The sequence below is a fragment of the Mesocricetus auratus genome, unplaced genomic scaffold (assembly GCF_017639785.1).
Source record: "Mesocricetus auratus isolate SY011 unplaced genomic scaffold, BCM_Maur_2.0 Super-Scaffold_100676, whole genome shotgun sequence".
Taxonomy (NCBI): Eukaryota; Metazoa; Chordata; class Mammalia; order Rodentia; family Cricetidae; genus Mesocricetus; species Mesocricetus auratus.
In genome coordinates, this window is record NW_024429266.1 from 144981507 (window position 1) to 145005193 (window position 23687).

The 23687-nt window shown below is 45.6% G+C and overlaps 1 protein-coding gene across 6 annotated transcripts; it reads right to left on the reverse strand.

Annotated features, from left to right (window-relative positions):
* Nucleotides 1-284: 284 nt before the first annotated feature.
* Nucleotides 285-20184, reverse strand: LOC121136631 (sperm motility kinase X-like). 6 transcript variants are annotated; one of them, XM_040737315.1, is made up of 8 exons: nucleotides 16417-20184; nucleotides 15918-16092; nucleotides 14605-15410; nucleotides 12660-13122; nucleotides 12388-12483; nucleotides 11578-11701; nucleotides 11136-11240; nucleotides 10146-10293 (listed from the first exon to the last, which is right to left on the reverse strand). In XM_040737315.1, exon 1 carries the CDS (start codon nucleotides 18464-18466, stop codon nucleotides 17021-17023), a length of 1446 nt encoding a protein of 481 aa, XP_040593249.1. In that variant the 5' UTR covers nucleotides 18467-20184; the 3' UTR covers nucleotides 10146-10293; nucleotides 11136-11240; nucleotides 11578-11701; nucleotides 12388-12483; nucleotides 12660-13122; nucleotides 14605-15410; nucleotides 15918-16092; nucleotides 16417-17020. The 6 variants fall into 6 exon arrangements, 5 of the variants coding, with proteins under 5 accessions (XP_040593244.1, XP_040593249.1, XP_040593246.1 ...); XM_040737313.1 differs by lacking the exons at nucleotides 10146-10293; nucleotides 11136-11240 and having other exon boundaries at nucleotides 12660-12730; nucleotides 13051-13122; XM_040737310.1 differs by lacking the exons at nucleotides 10146-10293; nucleotides 11578-11701; nucleotides 12388-12483 and adding an exon at nucleotides 285-938.
* Nucleotides 20185-23687: the final 3503 nt, after the last annotated feature.

Sequence of the window (23687 nt, forward strand, 5' to 3'; positions counted from 1 at the left end):
TGGTAGATTTTTCTCGATGACTTCAGATCTACACTTTCCACTGTATGGGCCTGGAAGCCAGAAAGCAGACAGCTCTGTGGCCATGCTCTGGGAAGTGACAGTAAATTCTCAGCACAGCCTAACTAAAGAACTGGGGTGCCACTCCTGTGCCCTCTAGAGGACATCAGCAGGCATTCTTGAAGGGCAGCCCACACTCTGTTGCATGTGCCTAATACCTATGTGGTTGGACCAGAGTCAACGGGATACAGTGGATACAGAGGAAGAAGACAACAGAACAAACATAAGCAATTCAAGGAGCATTAATGTGATGTCCTTAGTCCTCTTTCCACATCAGATCCCACCCTCCTCATCCCACAGAAAAGACACTCAACCTCCTCTGTTCAGTGTTTCAGCTTTCCTCCTCGTCCAAGCTCTAAAGTTCTCTTCCTTGGCCCTGCCATTGGTGGCTCACGCCTTTAATGCCAGCACCTGGGAGGCAGAGACAGTAGGATCTTTGTGAGTTCTGGGCCAGCGTGGTCTCAAGAGCAAGTTTCAGCATAGCCAGAGCTACACAGAGAAAACCTGTATGGAAAAGAACAGTTCTCTTCCTGTGCAAAGAGAACTATCTCCAATACGCATCACTCCTCTCTATGAATTCCTTCACCAGCCGTCTGATGACTGATAGTTCCAGTCACACCCTGCTAGGTGTATCTGACTGGTTACATTTGAGTTAGGTCAGGTGGAGGGTTCGCAGTGGCAGGACATGGTCTTAACAGTCATAGAAGTCCATGTGGGCTCCAGACTGGAAAGTTCCTTTTGCAGCAAGGTCAGCAGTTTCTGGGATGAGGTCCCACAATCCACCAGCTCCCCCTTCGACTTCAGCTCCTGCAGTCTGGTCCTTAACTCTGGGTTCTTGGAGGTTTCTCCAGCCAACTGCTGCATGTCTTTGTCCAGGGGACCTAGTGGATGGAAAGTTCAAGACAGGGACAGAGGTTGAAGTCCCACTGTGTGTGGAGGGTGGAGCTGAGTCAGGTCTGGCCCAAGGCTCCATTATGTTGTCTGTTTTTTCGTTTTTCTGTTTTCAGCTATTGTCTCTGTTGAAATTCCAGATTCCCCTCTGTAGCCTCTAAAGACCAGGATTATGAGTGACAGCCACCATGCCCAGCTCACATGACTACTGAGTTCTGAACTCAAAGCCAAAGTGTATTAAGGGTGGTTTACAATCAAGCTCATCATCTCTTATCCACGTGACACCTCTTCCCGACTTTCCCACTCTATCAATAGAAAATAGGACCCCACAGGTGTCTCACTCCACCTCAGCCAACCAGGGACCAGGTGAGATGTCAGCTTGATCTCAATCAGGTCTATACCATAACCTTGCTTTCTCCTTGTTTCGTCACCTTCTCCAACCCTCTGATAAGTTCATCTTGCTGCCCTCTGCTGATTCACCTGGGTCCTCAAAGCCCTGGACTGGAACTCAGTTGGTAAAGTACTCAGTGTACAAGCATGAGGACCTGAGTTCAGATCCCCAGTAAAAAGCTGATTGTAGGGGATGTGAGAGGACATGGCTCCCTGTTGAGAGACCTTGGTGTTCTTGCAGAAAACCAGGGTTTGATTTACAGCTCACAACCATCTGACTCCCGTTATAGGGGAGATGGTGCCCTCTTCTGGCCACTGCAGGCACTGACTGTGATGAACAAAAACACATTCAGGCAAAATACCCATAAGCCCAACACAAATTCGCTCATTCTCTCTCTCTCTCTCTCTCTCTCTCTCTCTCTCTCTCTCTCTCTCTCTCTCTCTCTCTCTCTCTCTCTCTCTACACACACACACACACACACACACACACACACACACACACACACACACACGTCACTAATCACCTTTCTAAACTATACTTGCTTTCTGGAAAATGTCTTCCTCATGCTAATAAACAGCAATCAAGAATTGTGTAAACTACCAAATTTTAATTGTGTTCAGGGATAGAAAAATTGTGGAACCCAGGACTGGATGAAGAATCACTTTGCGTCATTTAATGTCCTCTAGCCTGCCCTCCTGTCTCATTTTGAGAAACAGTCTCCTTTAGCCCACACACGCCTCTGAATTGTTGTAAGGCCAGGGCTGAGTTTCAACTTCTGCTCGCACATCTCAAGTGCTCTACCATGCCTAGTTTTATCTCCTTGAGCACCTATGCCTATGGGGATAGGGGAGATGACTTTCTAAACTCCACTCTCATTGGAAATCTGTTAGAATGTTCTTACTAGAGAGGTTCCTGCTTGTCTACAGGCTCTAGGGACAACTAAACCTCTTAGTTAATTCCTCCACGATCTCTGAGGCAGCCTCCAGAGAGCTAACTTAACTCTGGGCTCATCTGCAATCAGCTTCCCTCCTAGCTGTGGCTTACATGTGATCACTGCTGTCTGAATGAGTCTAGGCTGAGCTCAGAGCAGGTGGGCAGGAACAAGCAATTTCATGGATGTGTGTGAAGGGCAGTGCCAGGTAATTTGAGGAGACCCAGGTAGATCAAGAGATAGATGCTAGTTTGAATCCTAGCCCGACCACTCAAGTAGTAGACAGACCATTATCCCACCTGCCTCCAGGATCCTGACCTCCTCCTAAGGGGAACAGAAACCTGGATCTCACCCTTGAGTAGCTCACACATTCCTCCATATGTTGCTACTTTCTAACTACAGAAATCACCAGGCAAGAAGAAAGGTCCCAGCACAGTGGCATCTTAACAGGCTGCTGAGACAAGACAAGGCATCAGATGACCACCTACACTGTAGGACTGATGAGAACAGGACCCTGTCTTCTTCATCCCAGCACCCCTTTCCCACCCCATTCAGGGTTCCAGCTTAGCTCAGCCTGGGATGCTCACCACTCAACAAGGTCTCCTGCTTGTCTTTGAACATTTATTGTGGCTGGCCTACATGAAGGTTTGCTAGGTGTTCAGGATACATGGATGGAAATTATGTGACCCTTGAGGGATATAAACACACAACTAAGCATATAAAGGAAATGCAGTCTTTTGTTTTCAAATTGTTTAACTTATTTATTTTTAGGTGCATGGATGTTTTGTCCCAACTGCTAGTTAGACAGTGCCTAATGCTGAGTACCTCTCTCCCTCAAAGCCCTAACTTCTGTGTCTGTATTTTCCTTGCAAGATGAGGAGCCAAGGGGGCGGGGAGCAATATACTCTTTAGATTCTTTTCTGAGAATATTGATGAGTTCCCTACCTTTCCAGATGCCAGAAAGGCACCAGCCATGTCTGGGGCGGCAATGGCCGAATCACCCACCTACCTGGAGCACCCTCAGCCCCCTCACACTGGGTTCCTCAGCAGCTAGGACCTGGTACAACATGTCTCGGGCAGCCTTCCCGGCACAGTACAGCCCCCAACCCTTGAAGGGCTGTAGGACACCCAGAGATGAGATGTTAACCACAGTCTTGCTGAGGGCAGGCCTATCTGCGAAGGCTTCCAGGGTGCCGGTAGTCAAGCAGAGCACAGAGGTCAGGTTTAGAGCCCAGTAGGCATTTCAGAGAGATGAGGCAGGACAGGAATTCTGGCACTTGGGAGTCACAGAATACTGAGTGTTACACAGCTCAGATGGAAAAGTATCCTGGAGCTGGGGAGTCACAGAATACTGAGTGTTGCACAGCTCAGATGGAACAGTATTCTGGAGCTCGGGAGCCAAGAAATACCACAGGTCACAGTAAGCGTAGCAGCTTACAGCCCTGCCTCAGGGAAGGGCTTCCCAGTGTATAGGCTCTGCTCCAGCAGGAGAGGGTCTTCCAGCTGGGGATGGCCACCCTGTGTAGCAGTTTTGCTCGGGCAGGGGAAGGTTTCACGGAGAAGTTGCTACAGTTCAGCTCTGCTCCCGGGATAGTGGAGAGCTGAATCCAAGGGGTTTCTTGAAAGGAAGCAGTTGGACCAACCAAGCTGAACATACACAGGGTTTGTATAGGATTTCTTGGGGGCAGGGGAAGTTTTTCCAGGGTAGGGATTGGTCCGATTTCAATGCTGAGCTCAGATTGCCTAGAGCTCTTGCTCGAGGATTGGTTAGTTTTCTGCACAGGGTTGGGGGTCACATTTGGCTCTGATTTCATGGACGAAGTGTGTTTCTTTCTCTGGTCCTTTTTAGCCTTTTAGCTCTAAATTTAGGGTCAGGTTGTACTCCTTTCACTGACTCTGATTCCAGGGACAAAGTGTGTTTCTTTGGCACTGGTTTCAGGATCAGGGTACATTTCTTTGGCTCTGGTTGCAGGGCTAAAGTGTGTTTCATTGGCTCTGCTCGGGGTGTGTTTCTTTGGCTGGACCTTTTCCTTACAATGTCAAGCGGTAACGAAAAATTCCCTAGGCCAGCATGGTGGTACACACTTGCAGACCCAGCACTTGGGGGATGTCAGGGAAGGATAAGGGGTGTAAGAAAGAGACTGTTATGGTCCATTCTCAATATGAGGTGAGCTAGAGTTGATCATAGTGACAGACAAGCAGGCTGCTCTAAGACCCTCTTCCCCACCTAGCCCCTAGCCACCTTTATTTTCAGAAAGGTACAAGTGCTGTGCTCAGTAATTCAGCTGGATCACATCAGGGAAGCTGCCAATCAGAAGGGGCCAGTCTCAAGTCCCAAATTATTTGTTGCATGAGGATTTTGTCCTGGCCAATGCGATGTGGAATTAGTGGATGCAAGTCCTGCAAGCCTGCAGGAGAGAACAGGAATGTCTCTCAATAAGTTTATAAAAGCCACTGTCTTGTACCAAAGCAGCACCTTGACCATTTATGACCTGTCTGTATGCTGGAGTCCGTTTCTGCAGAATTGCATATTGTGAAAACCTCTTAGTTTCCACCAGTCTCTTGAGTTTGCTATTATCTGATTTCCAAAAGGAATTGAAGGACCTTCCAACCTACATAATGCATTCAAGGTCAGGTGGGGTCAATGAGACCCTGTCACACAACAAAACACAATACAGAAAAAAAAGGGAGTGGGGTGTTTGTGGAGATAGCTCAGTCAGTGAAGAGCATGCCTTGTCAAGTTTGAACACCAGAACCCTCTGAAAAAACACTGGGTGTGGTGATTGCCCTTAATACCAGCACTCAGGAGGCAGAGGTGGAAGGATATGAATTTAAGGCCAGACTAGAAACCCTGTCATGTGTTTGTGTGTGTGTATGAAAGATAGAATATTAAGAGCTTCCAAGGAAAAAGACCAAGTTATATATAAAGGCAGACCTATGAAAAATATACCTGACTTCTCAATGGAAAGTAAGAAGGTCCTACTCAGGTATTATGCAACACTTAAGGGACCATGAATGCTAGCCTAGATGGAGAAAACGCGATATTGCTTGACAAGGCCCGATTTCAAAAAGTATCTATCTACAAATCCAGCCCTACAGAAATTACTAAAAGGAAAACTCCAGCCAAAGGAAGTTAGCTACACCCATAAAAATACAGGCATTAGATAATCCCACATCAGCAAATCCCTAAGAGAACCCATACATAATACTACCAACGACTCAAAAACAAAAGTAATGGGAACTAGCAATAATTGGTCATTAATATCCCTTCGTAACAATGGACTAAACTCACCTAGAAAAAGACACAGACCCATAAAATGGATATGGAAACAGAATCCATCCTTCTACTGCATACAAGAAATGCACCTCTCCTTCAAAGACAAACGTTACCTCAGAGTAAAGGATTGGGTAAAGATTTTTTCAATCAAATGAACCTAAGATACACTCTGATGTAGCTATCCTAATATCTGACAAAATATACATCAAACTAAAATTAATCAATAGAGATGAAAGGTAATTCATATTCATCACAGGAAATAATCCATCAAGATGAATTCTCAATTCTGAATATCTATGCCCCAATTACAAGGACATGCGCATTTGTAAAACAAACATTACTGAAGCTTAATCACATATCAAGCCCCACATACTAATAATGGGAGACTTCAACACCCAACTTTCACCACTGGACAGGTCTGCCAGACACAAACCTAACAGAGAAATAAAGGAACTAATAGATATTATGATTCAAATGGGATTAACAACATCTATAGAACATTCCACCCAAACACAAAACAATAAACTTTCTTCACACCCCTCATGAAGCCTTCTCTAAAATAGATCACATACACAATAGCAAAGCTAATTAACAGATACAAAAATATTGCAATAAGACCCTATATCTTATCAACTCACCATGGCTTAAAGTTGGACTTCAACAGTAACACTAAGTGCAGAAAGCCCACAAAAGCATGGAAATTGAACAGTGCAAAACTGACTCACCACAGGGTCGAGGAAGAAATGTATTAAAGACTTCCTAAATTGAATGGAAATGACAGCACAACAGACCCAGACACAATGCAAGGAGTGCTAAGAAGAAAGTTAATAGTACTAAATGTCTGCGTAAGGAATCTGGAGAAATCCAACACTAGCAAATTCACAGAATACCGGAAAGCTCTAGAAAAAAAAAAGAAAACTCAGGAGAAATAGACAGCAGGAAATAATCGAACTGAGGGCTGAAACCAATAAAACAAAAACAACGAAAACAATACAAAGAATCAATGAGACAAAGTTGGTTCTTCAAGAAAATAAGATAGACAAACCTTTATCCAAACTAATCAAAAGATAGAGAGAGAATATCCAAATTTACAATATCCAAAACTAAAAGGGGGACATAACAAAAACAATGTGGAAATCTAGAGCATCATCAGGTCATAATTCAAAAACCTGTACTCTGCTAAATTGGAAATTTAAAGGAAATGGACAATTTTCTGAATAAGCTCCACATACCAAAATTAAGGAAAAACCAGATGAATGAATTAAATAGATCTATAACCACTAAGGAAATAGAAGCAGTCTTCAAAAGTCTCCCAACCAAAAAAAATCCCAGGGCCAGTAGTTTTCAGTGCAGAATTTCAAAGAAGATCTAATACCAAGATACCTCAAGTTGCTTCACAAAACAGAAACAGAAAGAACACTGCCGAACTCTTTTTAGGAGACTCCAGTTACCCTGATACCCAAACCACAGAAAGATGCAACTAAGAAAGAGAAGTACAGACCACTCTACTTCATGAACTTTGATACAAAAATACTCAGTAAATATCTGGCAAATCAAATCCAACAACACATCTGAAAAAGATTCTGCCATGAATAAATAGGCTTCAACAAAGATAAGCAGGGATGGTTCAACATATTAAAATCCACCAATGTCCTAAAAACAAACTGAAAGAAAAAGAGACACATGATCATCTCATTAGCTGAAAGATTGTTTGACAAAATCCAGCACCCATTGATGATAAAGGTTTGGACAAATGAGGGATAAAGGCAACATACAGTAAGATAACATCCAACATTCAACTGAATTGAAAAACACAGCAATTCCACTAAAATCAGGAACAAGACAAAGCTATCCAATCTTTCCATATCTATTCAATATAACACTCAAAGTTCTAGCTAGAGCAATAAGACAACAAAAGGAGATCAAGGAGATACAAATTGGCAACCTTTGATATTTGCTGATGATATGGTACTATGTGTACGTAAACCCAAAAATTCTACCAAGGAATGTCTACAGCTGATGAACACCTTCAGTAATTTGGCAAGATTGAAAATTAACTCAAATCAGTAGTAACCCTCCTATATACAGATAAAAAATGACCTGAGAAAAAAAATCAGAGGACCATCACCTTCAATACAGCCACAAACAAAATGAAACATCCTGGGGTTACTCTAAACAAAATTGAAAGACCAGTATGACAGGAACTTTAAACTGTAGAGATGAAATTGAAGAGGATGTCAGAAAAATGGGAAGATCTCCCATGCCTTTGGTTAGATAGGATTATCATAGTAAAAATCTTACCAAAATCTATCTACAGATTCAGTGCAATCCCCACAGAATCCCAGCACAATTCTTCACAGACCTTGAAAGAACAGTTCTCAACTTCATATGGAATAAAACCCAGGATATCCAAAACAATCCCTTACACTAAAAGAACCTGGGAGACATCAACATCCCTGGCTTCAAGCTCTACTATAGAGTTAGAGTAATGAAAACAGCTTACTTACTATTGGCAAAAAACAGGTGAAGAAATGGAATTGAATCGAAGACCCTGACATTAATCCACACACCAATGAATGCCTGAGTTTTGACAAAGAAGCTAAAATATATACAATGGAAAAAAGAAAGCATCTTCAACAAGTGGTGCTGGCATAACTGGATGTTGACATGTAGAAGAATGAAAATACATCCATACCTATTGCCATGTAAAAAGCTCAAATCCAAATGGATCAAAGACTGCAGCATAATTCCAACCACACTGAACCTCACAGAAGAGAAAATGGAAATAGCCTTGAACATGTTGACACAAGAGACCATTTCCTAAATATAACACTAGTAGCACAGACACTGAGAACAACGACTAATAAATGGGACCTGCTGAAACTGAGAAGGATCTGTAAAGTAAAGGAATTGGTCAGCAAAACAAAATGTCAGCCTTCAGAATGGGAAAAGATTTTCACCATCTCCACATCAGACATAGGGCTGATCTCCAAAATGTACAAAGAACTCAAGAAACTAGATATCAGAAGACCAAAATAATTCCATTAATACCTGGGGTAGAGATCTAAACAGAGAACTCTCAATAGGGGAATCTCAAATGGCTGAAATACACCGAAGGAACTAATCAACATCCTTAGTCATCAGGGAAATGCAAATCAAAACTACCATGGCTAAGATAAAAAACACTGATGACAGCTTATGCTGGAGAGGATGTAGAGTAAAGGGAACATTCCTCCATTGCTATTGAGACTGCAAACTTTTACAGCTGCTTTGTAAATGAGTATGGCTGTTACTCAGAAAATTGGGAATCATTCTACCTCAAGACTCAGCAAACCACTTTTGGCTATATATACAGGATGCACACTGACACCCAAGAACATTTGCTCAACTATGTTCATGGCAGCATTGTTTGTACTAGCCGGAACCTCAAAACAATGTAGATGCCCCAGGAATGGATAAAGAAAATGTTGGGCACTTACAGAATAGAGTATACTCACTGGTAAAGACAAAGTGACATCTTGACATTATGAAGAAATCGAAGAAATGAAAAAAAACATCCTGAGACAGGTAAACTAGATCCAGAAAGATAAATATGGTAGAATTAACTGGTAAGTGGAAATTAGACATAAAACAAAGATCAACCAGCATATAGTCAACAACCCCAGAGAAGGTAGGTAACAAAGAGGACCCTAAGATAGACATACGTGGATCTGCCTAGGAAGGAGAAATAGAAAAGATCTCTTGAGTAAACTGGGAACATGGTGGTGGGGGTTGGGAGTGGAGAACAAAGGAGGGAAGGGGAGTGAGGAGGAGAACATGAGGTAATGGGATTATCAATTTGGGGGAAGGACAGAGAAGAGAAGCAAGGAAAGAAATACTTTGTAAGAGGGAGAAGGGAGACATTAGGGGGTGGGCAAGAAATCTGACAATCGGTAACTGCCCAGATCCACAAGGATGACTCCCTCTATGTGACAGTGGAGAAGCTGTCTGAACTGGCCTTCCCCTGTCATCAGATTGAGGACTCCCTCAGTTGTCATCATAGAACTTTCATCCAGTAACTGAAGGAAGCAGATGCAGTGATCCACAATTAAGCACTGGCCTGAGCTTCTGGAGACCAGTCAAAGAGAGGCAGGACTGACGATATGAGCAAAGCGGTCAAGAGAAGGATGGGGAAAACCACAGACAGAGCAGACCGGAGCTAGCAGGAGCTCACTGTCTGCAGAGAGACAACTGGGAAACATGCATAGGACCAAATTAGCCACCCACACCATGAATGTCATTGACAGGGGAGAGGCTTGTGTAGTGTGTGGGGCCAGTGACAGTGGGAATAGGATATATCCCTAGTGCATGAACTGGATCTTTGGAGCCCATTCCCTATGGAGAAATACCTTGCTCAGCTGAGACACAGACGTGAGGGCCTTGGTCCTGCCTCAACTTTGTGATGGCACAAACTTCTTTGACTACCCCTGGGAGACCTTAGCCAGTTTGAGAAGAAGATGCCAGGACAGATAGAATAAGGGGAGAGCAGGAGGAGGGGATAGAAGGGGAACTGGTATTTGAAAGGAAACGAAGGATAAATGAAATTTAAAAAACCAACACTCATTAAACAATGCATTTTATTTCCAAATAACAAACACAACTCAATGACTTGGGGTGGGGGCCACTCGTAGAATTGATGGAGGTGGTCTTCTTTTCTCCTAACGCAGGGCCATCTGCCATGGCTTGTGAGACTTGCCTAGTCCCAAGCTGCAGAGAGCAGAGACATTGAGTGGCCCACGTGTTAATAAAGCTAGGACCACCTTGTCAGCACAACAACTAAATCTACTCAGCAGTATAAGCCTCCCAAACTTTGGCATGCTGGGTCCTGTCAACCACCTAGCATCCAGAGAGGACCAGTCCAGAGTTCTCAGCAGCATCTCCCTGTCTTACTGTCCTGGATTTGCTCACCAGGATGCTCATGCAGAGAAGGTCAGGAATACCAAATGCTACAGATCTATCAACTAACTTTGTGAAGCTTCATCGCTATGCTTATTTAGGGGTTGGTGGATGTGTGCAGTTACACTCACATGTAATATGTTTACACTTGTGTGTTTGTGCATCTGTGTCCTTGGATACATACATGTGTATTCTCAAACTTTTATGTGTATAGGACATGTATTTCCTCAAAAGTTAAATCACAGATGCTGTACACCTTGAGTTTTGGACACAGCAAGGTTGATGTGCCTGAAGCCCAGAGTGGTGGTGGTTGTGGTGGTGCACACCTCTGATCCCAGCACTTGGGAGACAAGGCCAGTCTGTCCTCTAGACACATGGCCAAACAGAGAAACCCTGTCTCAAACTATAAAATAAAATAAAAATGAAAAAATAAAACAACAACAAGGCGAAAAAGGACATGCACCTTTCTCTATCTTCAAGTGCTGACGTAGCAAGCCTCAGAAAGCTTCAGCAAGCTTCTTTTGCTACCATTCTGGAGAATGAACTCATACCTCACAATGAAAACAGGCACGGTATGGACAGACAGGCACTGTCCCAGCCCTCTTGTGCTTCTGAATCTCAACCAGGGTAATGATTTCAAAGTCTTGACTCACCACCCGTCGTCTCTCATTGTTGACAGCACAGCCAGGAGCAGCATTGTGTCTATAAAATTTATTCAAGGACATCTGGGCAGCCCAGCTCTAAAAACTATTTTGTTTCTTTATTATGATCAATGGAAAAAAAAGAATGAAAGAAGAAAGGACAAAAACATGTTAAATGGGTTTAGCAGGGCAAGCCTCCCTCCATCCCAGCCCGAAACCCACCTAACCACCCCAGTTGTGGCCTGAGTTGAAGCAGGGACTTCAACAAAGCAGTGCACTAACATGGAACAGGTATAGAGTGGCCACAAGGGGGCAGCACAATGTCAGTTTCTCACAGGCTCAAGGGCCTGCAGTTTCCTGCCTTTCTTATTAGCACAGGAAGGAGGTAGTCTCCATGCCCTCCAAACCTGCCTCCTCACTCCTCCCATATGATCAATAGGAAGAACTCACTGACCAGATCCTCGCTGCAGTGCACAGGAGTTGAACTCAGTGTTGAGGCCAATGACTGATGTGAGTCACACAAAATATTCACTGCACATCTGGATGCTCTGTTTTCGTCCCTCCATGGGAAAGGCGTTCTGATTCACGGGGAATGTGTGGTTGTGATGGATTGCATGGAGGTTCTTATCTCAGATATGACCATTAAGATTGGGGAGTAGGGATTATTTATTTAAAATAGTGTCATTCCTCCTAGATTGTCCTCAAACCCTCTGGGTTGGAAGATGACTGCCTGATACTCTTTCTTTTTTTTTTTTTTTTTTTTTTTTTTTGATTTTACGAGTCAGGGTTTCTCTGTATTGTTTTGGAGGCTGTCGGTCCAGCCCGGCCTCGAACTCACAGAGATCCGTCTGCCTCTGCCTCCCGAGTGCTGGGATTAAAGGTGAGTGCCACCACCGCCCGGCTGCCTGATACTCTTACCTCCAACCCTGAAAACCGGGTAAACTACACCCGGTTTTAATTTGTCCTGGGAAAGAACCCAGAACCATGAACCACTGTGCATGCTGGACACACTGATCCCTAGTCCTCCTGTTCACATTGTTTTTAGAGAGAGATCTCACACTGCCACCAAAGCTAGACTACTGCCCTTATATAGCCCAGGCTGGCCTTGAGTCTATGGCTAGTCCCGAATCTAAGCCTCCAGAATACTGGGATATCAGCATACACCTTCACCTTGGCTCTGCCATCTAGTCTTAAGGGAAATCCACAAAATGCCTAGAAAGGGAAAATGGGAGGGAGGGAGAGCCCAGGGATGAGGGGACTGAACCTTCAAGCAATGTGAGGCTTCATCTTCCTACTATCATCAGCTGCTGCTGTGGACATGCACTGGAGAGGCTTCTGCCTTCCATTCTGCCCCACGGAGCTGCATAGAGAGTTAGATGAGACCAGCCTGAGGACTGCTAATCAGAACGGGGCTTTGAAAATAACTGGCTACACAGGTGATGACCTGGGCTGCTGCACACTGACCTGAGTGTCCTTGACATGGCATGGGATGGGGACACCTTCCTTTACCTCCCTCCTGCCGAGGTCACAACTCACCAGCTTCAGAAGAAAAGGCTACGCTCGAGTTTGCGGTTCTTCAAAAGACTCTCAGTAGAAAGTCAGGTCATCTAGAAATAGTGAAAGAGAAAAGGCAGGGTCAATGGTGCAGATCTGTTATTCCATAGGGATGACCCAGAGCTCCAGGTCTTCCTCAGCTACACAGTGGATCCCAGGCTAGGCTGACATACAGGTATGACTCAGTTGGGACAGCTCTTGCCCAGCATGTAGGATTTTGTCTCCAGGAAAAAATAAACCAGACTTGGTGGAGAATTACTGGAATTCCTGCATTTGGTTCATGGAGATAGAAAGATTAAAATTTAAGGATATTCACAGCTACATGCATCATTGAGAAACAAAACCACAATACCCAATAGGATTAGGTGCTCACCTGTAGCCCCAACATTCATTTGGGGATTGGAGGGTTACCAGTCCTTGGAAGCCTGTACTGCATACAGGAAACCTGTGTCAAAATAAGAGGAGAGGGGGAAAAGGATTTCTCATTTGAGGGGACTGAGAGTTATGTCACTGTGGGGTTCAAGAGTCAAGAATTTTAGAAATAAGAATGAATTACCATGGATATAGGGTCTAGACAGAATTGAGGAACAACAGGAAAGGCAGGATTGGAGAACTGTACACAATGAGTATGTGTGTATATTAGCATGACACATCCATGCCCACAGGGGTGTATGTGTGAGTGGTCGTGTCTGTCTGTCTCTTCTCACTGATTGAGCTCGTGTGTAGACCAGGAATAGAGACCCAGTGCTTTCACACCCTAATACTTTAGTTTGATTTTTGAGACAGGGTTTCTTTGTGCACAAGTGGCTGTGCTTGAACTCTCTCTGTAGCCCAGGCTACAGACCAGAAACAACAGAGATCAGGCTGCTCCCAGTCCTGGGTTATGTGGTGCTCCACCACCATGGACTTCCACCTTACTTTTCAAATGAGGTGTCTCCCTGACCTCTGCGCAGCAAGCTGCCATTCCGGCCTCTCTCCTCCACCAGGCCTGAGATGAGACAAGGATGCTGCCACAGCCTGGTTTCAGTCTTTGCATTCACGCAGCTCCCAGCGCCAGGATCCACATCTCAGAATTTAAGTAATCAGAACGTGCATGTTCCTTGTGAAGGGTTACACTCAGCCTGGAACTCCCTACACTGAACCTGAGTTGTTCCTACTTAACAGGGCAGAGGGCTTCAGACCCAGAAATTCTGCCTTGGGGAGTTGGAAAAGAAGACTAAGATCCTGCTCCAGGTCATCTTTGTCTATAGGGCTGCCTGCCTGGGACAGATGAGACCTTGACTAAAACACAAGTGCTAGCAGTGTTCCAGTGCACCTGAGGAGGAACAGAGTCAGCAGCACCACAGGAAATAAAGCCAGCATGGACGACACACAGCACATCAGTCCACCCGAGTTACAGGACAAGACTCTGTGAACACTAAAACCAACAAAGGAAAAGAGTTGGTGGCAATACTTTTTCTCCCAAACAATATGGACAGAACCAAATCTCAGAAAAGTGTGCATGTGACATCTTAACACAATTGTCAGGCAATGAGAGCCAATTTCCCTCTTGGGTTTTAGACAGAATGGTTTCCCTTAGCATCTTCTGTGATTCTGTTATTATTAAAGTGGCTGATTCAAGGTTTCATGTCTTAGTTATAATTTCTGTATCTACTCCAGTCAATGGCAATTTTATGTTTGCATTAGTGTTTGCTGTTCATGGCCTTCTTCAGGGTTTAGTGATTCTTTGAAGATACAGTTTAAGACAGTGCGGCTCACCTGCATGGAAGTTGTTCATGTACAAGTAGATACACAGAGACAGACATAGAGGCAGAGAAAAATGAGACACACACACACAGAGAGAGAGAGGGAGAGAGAGAGAGAGAGAGAGAGAGAGAGAGAGAGAGAGAGAGAGAGAGAGAGAGAGAATTGGAGTGAAGAGACTCACCAGGGTCTCTCGAGCTCAGGCAAACAACATAATTGTATGCCAAGTCAGATCTCCCTCCCAGGCTGGACAGAGTCCTCTGAGAAGTCCTTCTCAGCTCTGTCTGAGAAGCTCAGCCTGGTCCTGTGGCTGAGGCAAGCACAGGATCCTGGGGAATCTCCTTTCCCAGAGTTGCAGATGGTGGTTGGGAAAGCATAGGGCTCTGGGATGCTCGTTCCACCTCAGAGTGTAATAAGATACCCCTTTCTTCTCAGATTTGGTACAAAAGTGTCTTTCCTATGAGCTTAGTGTTGCTCAGAGGACACTCAGAAAATTATGATTCACCTTTGTGCAACACAACAGGGACATGCTGTGGAGCACAAACAATGTCCTAGCAAGACGACGATTCCAGGAACCTTCTCTTCCAGGGTTCAATTTAGGGTCAAGCTGGACAGAAGATAGTCACACAGACTTCTCCGTGCCTCGTGCCATGACATGTTGGGACAGTCTAGGGAGAAGGAGGACACAAGATGAGATCATGCTCCTGTGACTGTAGGGTGGACAGGGATGTTTTCCAGAAGCTCTCCCAAACGATGTGCAAAGGGCTGCTTATCTGTGGGAGAATGCGCAACTTGCGAAGAGTCACAGAAATGGAAGGAACCATCACCCAGCAGAGAGCAGACTGTGGCTGGCAGTAGGCAGGGCCTGCAGCAGGTTGCTGCTCCCTCATGAAGGTTTCAGGTTTGACCACGATCAGGACACCCATCATTCCCTCACGCTGTGGCAAATGGTGTTGTGTACAGAATTCAGTTCCCAATGTGAATGGCGGCCTTGAAGAAGCAAACATGGAGAGGCAGTTGGTGAGTAACTAGTGGGCAGAAGTGGTGGAGAGAGAGGACTCATGGCATTGAGTCAAGCCTCAGATGAGAATTTCCCAAGCTTAGCTGAGTGGGGTCTGAGGACTGAGGCAGTGGAACTTGCTGTGATGATCTCTGCAGGTTTTTGCAAGTGTTTGGCAGGAGGTTGCCCTCTAGAGCATTCCATGGGGCTGCCTGCAGGCCAGATTCTCCACCTGAGAGCCGATCTTGGGGAAGATTCACTAGGAATACTCTCCCTGGCAGGAAAAGGCTCACCCTGTGCACAAGATCATGTTCCCTGCCAGGAAACAAGGAGCACAGGACAGTCATTACGCAGAGGGCAGTCTTGATGTTTACCCAGGCAGAGAGGAGGGGAAGGGGCTATTGTTCCACAACACGGTCTGGGCCACCTTTGTAACTCTGCCCTGCCCTCTGAACAAGACCCCATGTAAAGCCTGCCCTTCCCGCCTGGGTTTTCACCTGGTGAGAGCTGAGCTGGAGTGGGCAGCTTTTCTTCCTCTGCAGGAAGAGCCTGCAGACACACTTCCTCCTGGACATCTGGCCTGGCTCCCCAGTGGTTTGTCCTCATCTCAGCCAGGCCCATCTCCAACCCGGGGCTCACAAGCCACGGAGCTGGGTCTGGACGTCTTCTGCGCTACAAAGGAGAAAGACACAGAAAGGAGAAGCTTAGTGACTTTGGAATACCGAGAACTTACTGTGCTGGCCCTGCTGCACCTAAGCACCCAACTGCCTGCTTTACCGATGCCCCCTCCTCCTGCTCTGCACGCTGTGATCAGCATCTCTGCTGTCCAATTCTAGCTCTACAAGCCTGAGGTCACACTGGAGGGGATCCTCTGGAATTGGTCTTTATGAAGGGACAGCTTGTTAAGTTCACAAGTGTGCCACAAGTGTGCACAGTCATTCTCTGTCACAAAGAACAGGAGGCAAAGAATGAGTAAAATGAAGTAAGTGTCCCCACCTGGTTCTGTGGTTGACTCCACGATCCTGTTTCCTTGGAGCCAGGTTCTTACAGGAGTCGTGGCTTCTATTGGCAGGGGCCAGGCAGCAGCACAGGTGTCTGAGGCAGTTCACCATTGCTCTCTTGGCCCCCTTCCACCTGTGGCGCCTACGGCTTTGGGAGGAAGCTGGGCCGGCAACCTCAGGCTGGCCATGGGTGATGGCATTCTCCTCTGTGATAGAGTCATCCTGAGTCATGGTCATTTCAGGTGTATCATCCTCTTCCTGGGTTATGGTTGCTTCTTTTGTGGTGGCTTCTTGGTGGGTTATAGTCACTTCCTCTGTGATGGACACTTCCTGGGTTATGGTGGTTTCTTGTGTGATGGTACCTTCCTCATTCATGGCCTCTTCCTGTGTGATATTCACTTGCTCACTAATGTCTTCTTCTTGTGTCATGGTGTCTTCCTGCAATGTATTCCAAGAGGAGGAGGAGCCTTTGGGATTACACCCTGAACTGTCTCCACTGAGCTCCCGAATTCCTCTTGGTAACTGCAGGAAGCTCTGTTGCCTGTGTCACGTGTGGTCTCATTGTGCTCTGGACTAGAAGAAGCAGTGTACATTAAGAGTCATGATGGGTGGACACTGGCCCTCAGGCTGCCACTTTTCCCAATCATCGACTCAGAGAAATTCTCGCTCATTTCCTCGCTACTGCACGTGAGGAAAAGAGCAGGATGCCTGTTCAGGTAGACCTGGTGGGGAGGTCGGGTCCTCTCTGAGTGGTGGCACAGGGTGGCAGGCATGCTATGCCTTGTGCCACACTGCCTGGCATTCTTCTCATGCTCTCTCTCCTGGGGATTGGATGACAAGGTGAAGGTCAGGGGAGCAGGCTCGCTAGCTCGCCTTAGGGGCACAGGGAAGGTGTGAAGATCATCCAGGTTGAGGACAAGGTCTGGCTGCATGGATTTCACCTGGTGATGGCAGCAGTCTCCCCCAGGAGACTGGTGTTGGAGAATCAGGTAAGTGGCCATCACCTGGTTGTAGTTTGGGTCTCTCAGAGAATCCATGATTTCCTCATACTTATTTCCCATGACCATCATGGTGCCTACAATGTTAGGGCTCAGGGCGCCTGGGAGTTTCTGTGTGGAAGTAGGTGGTGAATGTGCCTTTCTGTCCCTGATCATGGGGCGCCTCATGATTTGGTCAATGGTGGGCCTCCTGCTCGGGTTGATCATCAGCAGTTCTACGATGACATTGAAAATATCCATGGAAACATGCTGAGGTATGCTGAAGTTTGCAGCAAGGATCTGACGCCTAACACCTTCAGAAGAGCTGGCCTGGAAGGGAAAGCGCCCAACCACCATTAGGAAGAGGAGCACACCTAGACTCCACATATCTGTGGCATACGCATCATAGGCCTCCTCTGCAAAGAGTTCTGGGGCACAGTAGAGCAGAGTGCCACAGAAGTCCTTCAGCAGCTGTCCTGGGGTCACGTTGGCAGCAAGGCCAAAATCACACAGTTTGGCATCACCTCTGCTGTCCAGGAGTATGTTATTGGCCTTAATGTCCCTGTGGGCAATACGGTTGCTATGGCAATACTCCACTGCAAGGAGTATCTGGGAAAATAGTTGTCGCGCCTCCCTCTCCTCTAAGGACCCCACTTCCAGAATGTGTCGAAGAAGATCTCCCTCTGATGCGTACTCCATCACCAAGAAGGTGGTCTCTCTTGATTGGAGCACGTGCAACAACTTAATGAAGTTCTGGTGTTTCAGAGATTTCATGATATTGACTTCACGGTTGACAAGCGATGCATTCTTCTTATTTATAAGTACTTTTACAGCCACACAGGTAACAGTAGGAATGTGGAAGGCCAGTTTCACCTCTGAAAAATGTCCCCAGCCCAAGGTCATCATCATCTTATAGTCAGTCATGAAGGACTCCTCAGAGGAGTAGTAGGGGTCCCTGCCCTGCTCCATGGTAGGGTCCTTGTTGAAATGGCTAGAAACAAATTCACAATGGGTTAGTTGAAAGAAAGGGTTCATATCAGGCCCAGGAAACTTTCCATAGCTACACATTCCTATGTCCTAAAGGAAGGCACTTAGAGACATTGCAGACAACCTAACCAGGTACTTGATGGTCAGGAAGAGAAATAAGTATCTTCCATAGCCATGGACTGCAGAATGTGACACCAATGGCACTGTCAGGAACCATCCAGAAACTCATAGAATGAAACAAAGGTCATAGAATCTAAGAGCCATTCATTGGGGGAGGGTCATGATCCTCTTACTGCACCCAACACTCACAGAGATGAGCCTCTAGTAAAACCAGTTGCAATAGCAGTTACCAAGACAACAGACATCTGAAAACCCAGAGTGTATGTGTGGGGAGATAGCTCAGGAGCATTCACTCACAGGAGGCAGCCTCTGACTACATTGGGATGCTGTGACAAAATGCCGTGTTCCACAGAAACCCAGGGCCTGGACTAACATCTATGGGGGTTAAAGATGACTTCATTCATAACATGATACCCATTAGGCCTGAGACTTCACACCAAACCCCAGGATTCCAGAGTCAATTTTCTGATGTGTTCAAAATGATGAAGAAAATATTTGTCTGCCAGAACCCTAAGACAACATGAGGAAGATGGAGCCATACCTTGGCACCCTAGGCTCTTCCTCTCAAACAAAATGCCTCAGTTTTGTCACTTAAAAACAACAGAAATGGGTTGCTTATGTATCTGGACATTCACAAAGTATGATCAATGGACATTCACAAGATAAGATCAAGTACCTGGGGCCCGAGTGTACAGCAGGACTGCACTCTAGCTCTAATTGGTACTTTGTGTGTTTTCTCACATGATCAAGGAAAAGCATGAAGTCAGTCTATGAAGGCTTTTCTTAAAGGCCACATGTTCTGCTGTGTGACAAACTCTAGTGCTCCTGACTCCCCACTTGTTACTACCGTTCTATTAAGACTGAAGTTTTTAACAGGGACTTTGTAGTGCACAGGCACATATTTTTAGACACACACACACACACACAGACACACACACTGCAATCAGATGTGATTCAACTAGCTGTATTCACCCTGAGGAGAGTCCTTCAGGGTCAGCTGATGCACCTTGTTTAGTAGCTCAATGGGAAAGCCAGCATACCTAGATTCTGTGTTCATAAAAATGACCTTGGATCAGAGAGTGGAACCAGCAAATGGTTGATAGGAATTAGGTATACAGAGGATGGAGAAGTCAGGAATAGGGATAAGGAGATGAAACAGAAGGAGCATGGGGGTTCTTAAAGATTCAGGGTCATTTGGTGTGGGATAGACAGAGAGACACTTTACTTGTTGGGTAACTGTCCAAATAGAGGCCAAGAAGAAATTAGCTAAACTTCCTAAGAGTTTGCAGGCTCTCTTTACACTTTCACTTACTCTGTTCTTGAATTCTTTTCAGCTGCCCTGTTCAATATATAATATCCAAACAATGGCGTCTGACTACTTCCTCTGCCCTTGCCAATCATGACCTTGAACTGCCATGAAGATCCTAACATAACCACCAAGCAGGAGGCTTCCTGCCAAAGCAGACACATTGGTGCCCTTCCCTAAGAGACCATCCATTGTGGCCTGTCAGTCCTCTCAACAGGAGTCCACATGACATGGCATGTACTCAGAAAGCAGCTGAATAAAAAGGGAATCACTGAGGGACTTGGAACGGGTGGGCAGTGAGATCAGGGGACTGTGCACCAAGTTTTTGCACATGAATGTAAATGCCACCGTGAGAATCTTGTATAGTTAATATAAACTGATATTTTTAAATGGCGAAAAAAGGGAATATGTCCAGATAAATGGCACATAAAAATAGAGTAAATTCATCCGGGTGTTGATGGCACACCCCTTTAATCCCAGTACTCGGGAGGCAGAGGCAGAGGCAGGCTTGTGAGTTGGAAGCCAACCTGGTTTACAGAGTGAGTTCCAGGACAGCCTCCAAAACAATACTGAGAAACCCTGTCTGGAAAAACCAAAAAATAAAACAGAGTAAGTTCTAATAAAAAAAAATTGCCCCACATTGTATCCCAAACCAAAGAAGAAGGATGGTAGATTTAGTTTAAATTCAGAGAAACAAAATCTCTAAACCTGGAATCTATGAATTACAAGGCACTCATTGTGTTCAGATTCACCAATTCAAGAATATCCAAGTATAAGTAGCTCACTAATATCCAAATCTCAATAATCTCCAACCAGCTAACAGCTTCTGCGCTGTAAGGACTGGAGTCAGCCTCAGCCAGAGCTGTTAGTGCAGAGGAGTCTGTCATTGTGAGGTCACAGCAAGAAATGGACCAATGACGGTTCAGCACACCTCACTGGTGTTCTTACCTTCTGTCACCAAGGACAGGAAGGCTAGTCTGCTCAGTGAGGCAGTAGGAGCCTGATAAGACTGTCTACACTCAAATGACTGTCCCCAGTGTGCCCAGTGAGACACTTCTTCCTGTAAAGTCAATTTCCCTGGGGTTCACAAGTTTTCCAAATGATGTCACCTGGTGGGAACTATGTCCAAACACTTGATTCTTTGTGGGCATTGACACACAAACCTTAGCTAGGAGCGTCCATGTTCAGATTGGTAACTTTATTTTTATCTTTATATTGGTATATGTGTGTTTATTGTGCGTGCATATTCATGTTATGGTGCACACAATGAAGCTAGAGGACAACACGACGGAGTACAGTTTGTCACTTTCCACAATGTAGGCCTATGGTTCTGAACTCACATTCTCAGACTTGGCAGCAAGCACCTTCACACACTGAGCCATCTGGCTGACCTTCAGTAGAACTTCCAAGTTTCTTGCCTAAAGCTCAGTGTGGTGATACATGCACATGTTCCTACCACTCAAGACACAGCGTGCTGCTACTTAGTGTGGACTGAATTGTAGCCTTCTTGCTTGAATATCATGAGTGGTAGGCTATTTGCCTTATTATTTGACCTACACACCTCTTTTTGAAAACGGTGTTCTTTAGAAGCAACTTCAGACTTTCCAAAGGTTGGAAAGAGATGAGAGGGAGAGCTCTGGGTCAGTAAAGTGTCTTCTGTGCAAGTGTGAATACTGGAGTTCAGATTCCTTCCACCATGTTAAAGCTAATGCAGACTGGTGGATCCCTGAATCTCACTGGCCCGCAGACTAGCCAGTCTGATCTCCAGGTTGTGTGAGATTCCTTGTCTCAAAAGAGAAGGTGAGGAGAGACAGAGGAAGACACCACAGAGATAAACTGTGACCTTCACACGTGGACATATGGCATATGCACTCGTATGTCCACACATGCACACACACCTCCACACACAGGCTAGGCTGGAGTCACGATACTGTATTCAGATCAATGAGGATGTGGAGTCAAGGAAATCAAGACCAGCCTTGACTACATTTGACTCCAAGATTAAAAACAAAAAAAAATTGAAAGAATGAAGAACCCCTGGATAATCAGTCTTTTAGGTTTCCTCAACATTTCTAAGTATTTTGTAATCCCTGAAACTTTCCGACATGTTACAGACATGACTCTTTATGACAAGAACATTGCCTGCAGAACAGTTTACCAGCCCAATGGGCACAAAGACAGTTATTAGCCTGTAGTGTTTGCCGTGCTGGGGACCAAGTGCAGAGTGTTTTTTTTTTAAGATGTTGGCCAATGGGGGCTCATAGGCCCCCAAGCATTATAGGCTACTGTCAATACTTGTGGTTACCCTGTAGCACTTGATGGTAATCTCTTAATGCTTAAGACACCACATACTTGAGTCACACAGCATAGAAAAATCAAACTGTACTCACCTGGAAGCTTCATCTCAACTGGCTAGCTTTCATAGCGCTACAAGGAATGCTCCTGGAGAAAAGTAATCACCTAGTTGTGAACCCACTAGCTACAAGACCTATTAGCCTGGTAAAATATACCCACTGGTATAACAGTGGTAAGAAGATCATGGGAGTAACCAACCACTTTCTGATTGGCTCTAAGGATCAGTCCATTAGATAGAACCCATGCCTGGCACTGTTAATGGGGCCAAGAACATGTAGTTAGGTAGGTCATAAGCCCTGGGGGAGAGAACCTAATATTACTATTCTGCTAAACAGACATAGTACTAAAATGACTCCTAATGACCAATATACCCATAGATCAGAAAATCTCTCAAGCCTCAGAGGGGCTGCTTCTTGCAACAAAACAGTGGGGGGGGGGAGATACCCCCAGAGGCCAGAAGATGACACTAGGTCTTTTCGGGCTGGAGTTATAGACAGTTGTATGCTGTCTGACATGGGTGCTAGGAACTGAACTCCAGCAAGTGTTCTTAACTGCTGAGCCATCTCTCCACTCCTACCAGCAGGACAACTTTTAATAAGGTTGTTGACCAAGTGGTGTGGCTAGGTAGGGGTGATGACAAAATGAAGATCAGGCTAGAGCAGGATGACAAATTAAGTGAGACACTTAGCCAAACTAATGCTATTGGAAGCAGAAAAAGAAAAAAAAACGTGTGTGGCAGGGAGGGCACTGGAGAGATGGATCAGTTGTTCAAAGTACTGGCTGCTCTTCCAGAGGACCTGGGTTCAATTCTCAGCACCCACATGGCAGCTCTCAACTGTCTAACCCCAATCCTAGGGGATCCAATACTCTCTTCTGCCCTCTAGGAGCACCAGACATATGCAGGACCATGGACAGTGGGTCAAGGCAGTTCTAGAAAATTCCTCTGCAAAAACCCAAAACAAAAATTACTGAGCCTCTGGTTTGCTGGGTGGCTCTCTGCTGCTGCTAGATCTGCTTGGTGGGATATTTTGGGCAGAGGAAATGGGAGAGTGTAGGGCAGTTTTTTGTCCATTTATCTTTCAGCTCAATGTGCCCCCAAACCCATCCACTGCCAGAACTGCAACCTGGACTAAAGACATGCCCCCTGTCCCAGGGACAGCAGAACCTGGGGTCCAGCTTGGTGCCTCACTACTCTGTTAGAGCCATCAGAACCCACCAGGATGCAGTGGTTCTTAGCAGCTGTAAGGTGGAGGTGAGGACAGTTGAGTTCCAAACTGACTGGAAGGGGACACAGCAGAAGAGCTGACAAAGGCCACACAGAGCTAAGCTGCACTGGCCAGCCATGGGTGTGAACTCCATCTACGTAGGTGAGAGGCAGAGTAAAAGCAGGCCCCTCACTGCTCTGAGGCAGGTTTCCTGGGTGTCTAGAACATGTACTGGAAGGCAAGCCTTCAGGGGATCTTCACGTCAAAATTTAGTTCTGGTTCGAGGTGAGGGGAAGAAAAAAGAGCTCACACAGGA

Excerpts from the sequence above, each read along its gene's own strand:
- LOC121136631 (XM_040737310.1), bottom strand. The coding sequence starts at position 18,466 with ATGTGTAGCTATGGAAAGTTTCCTGGGCCTGATATGAACCCTTTCTTT.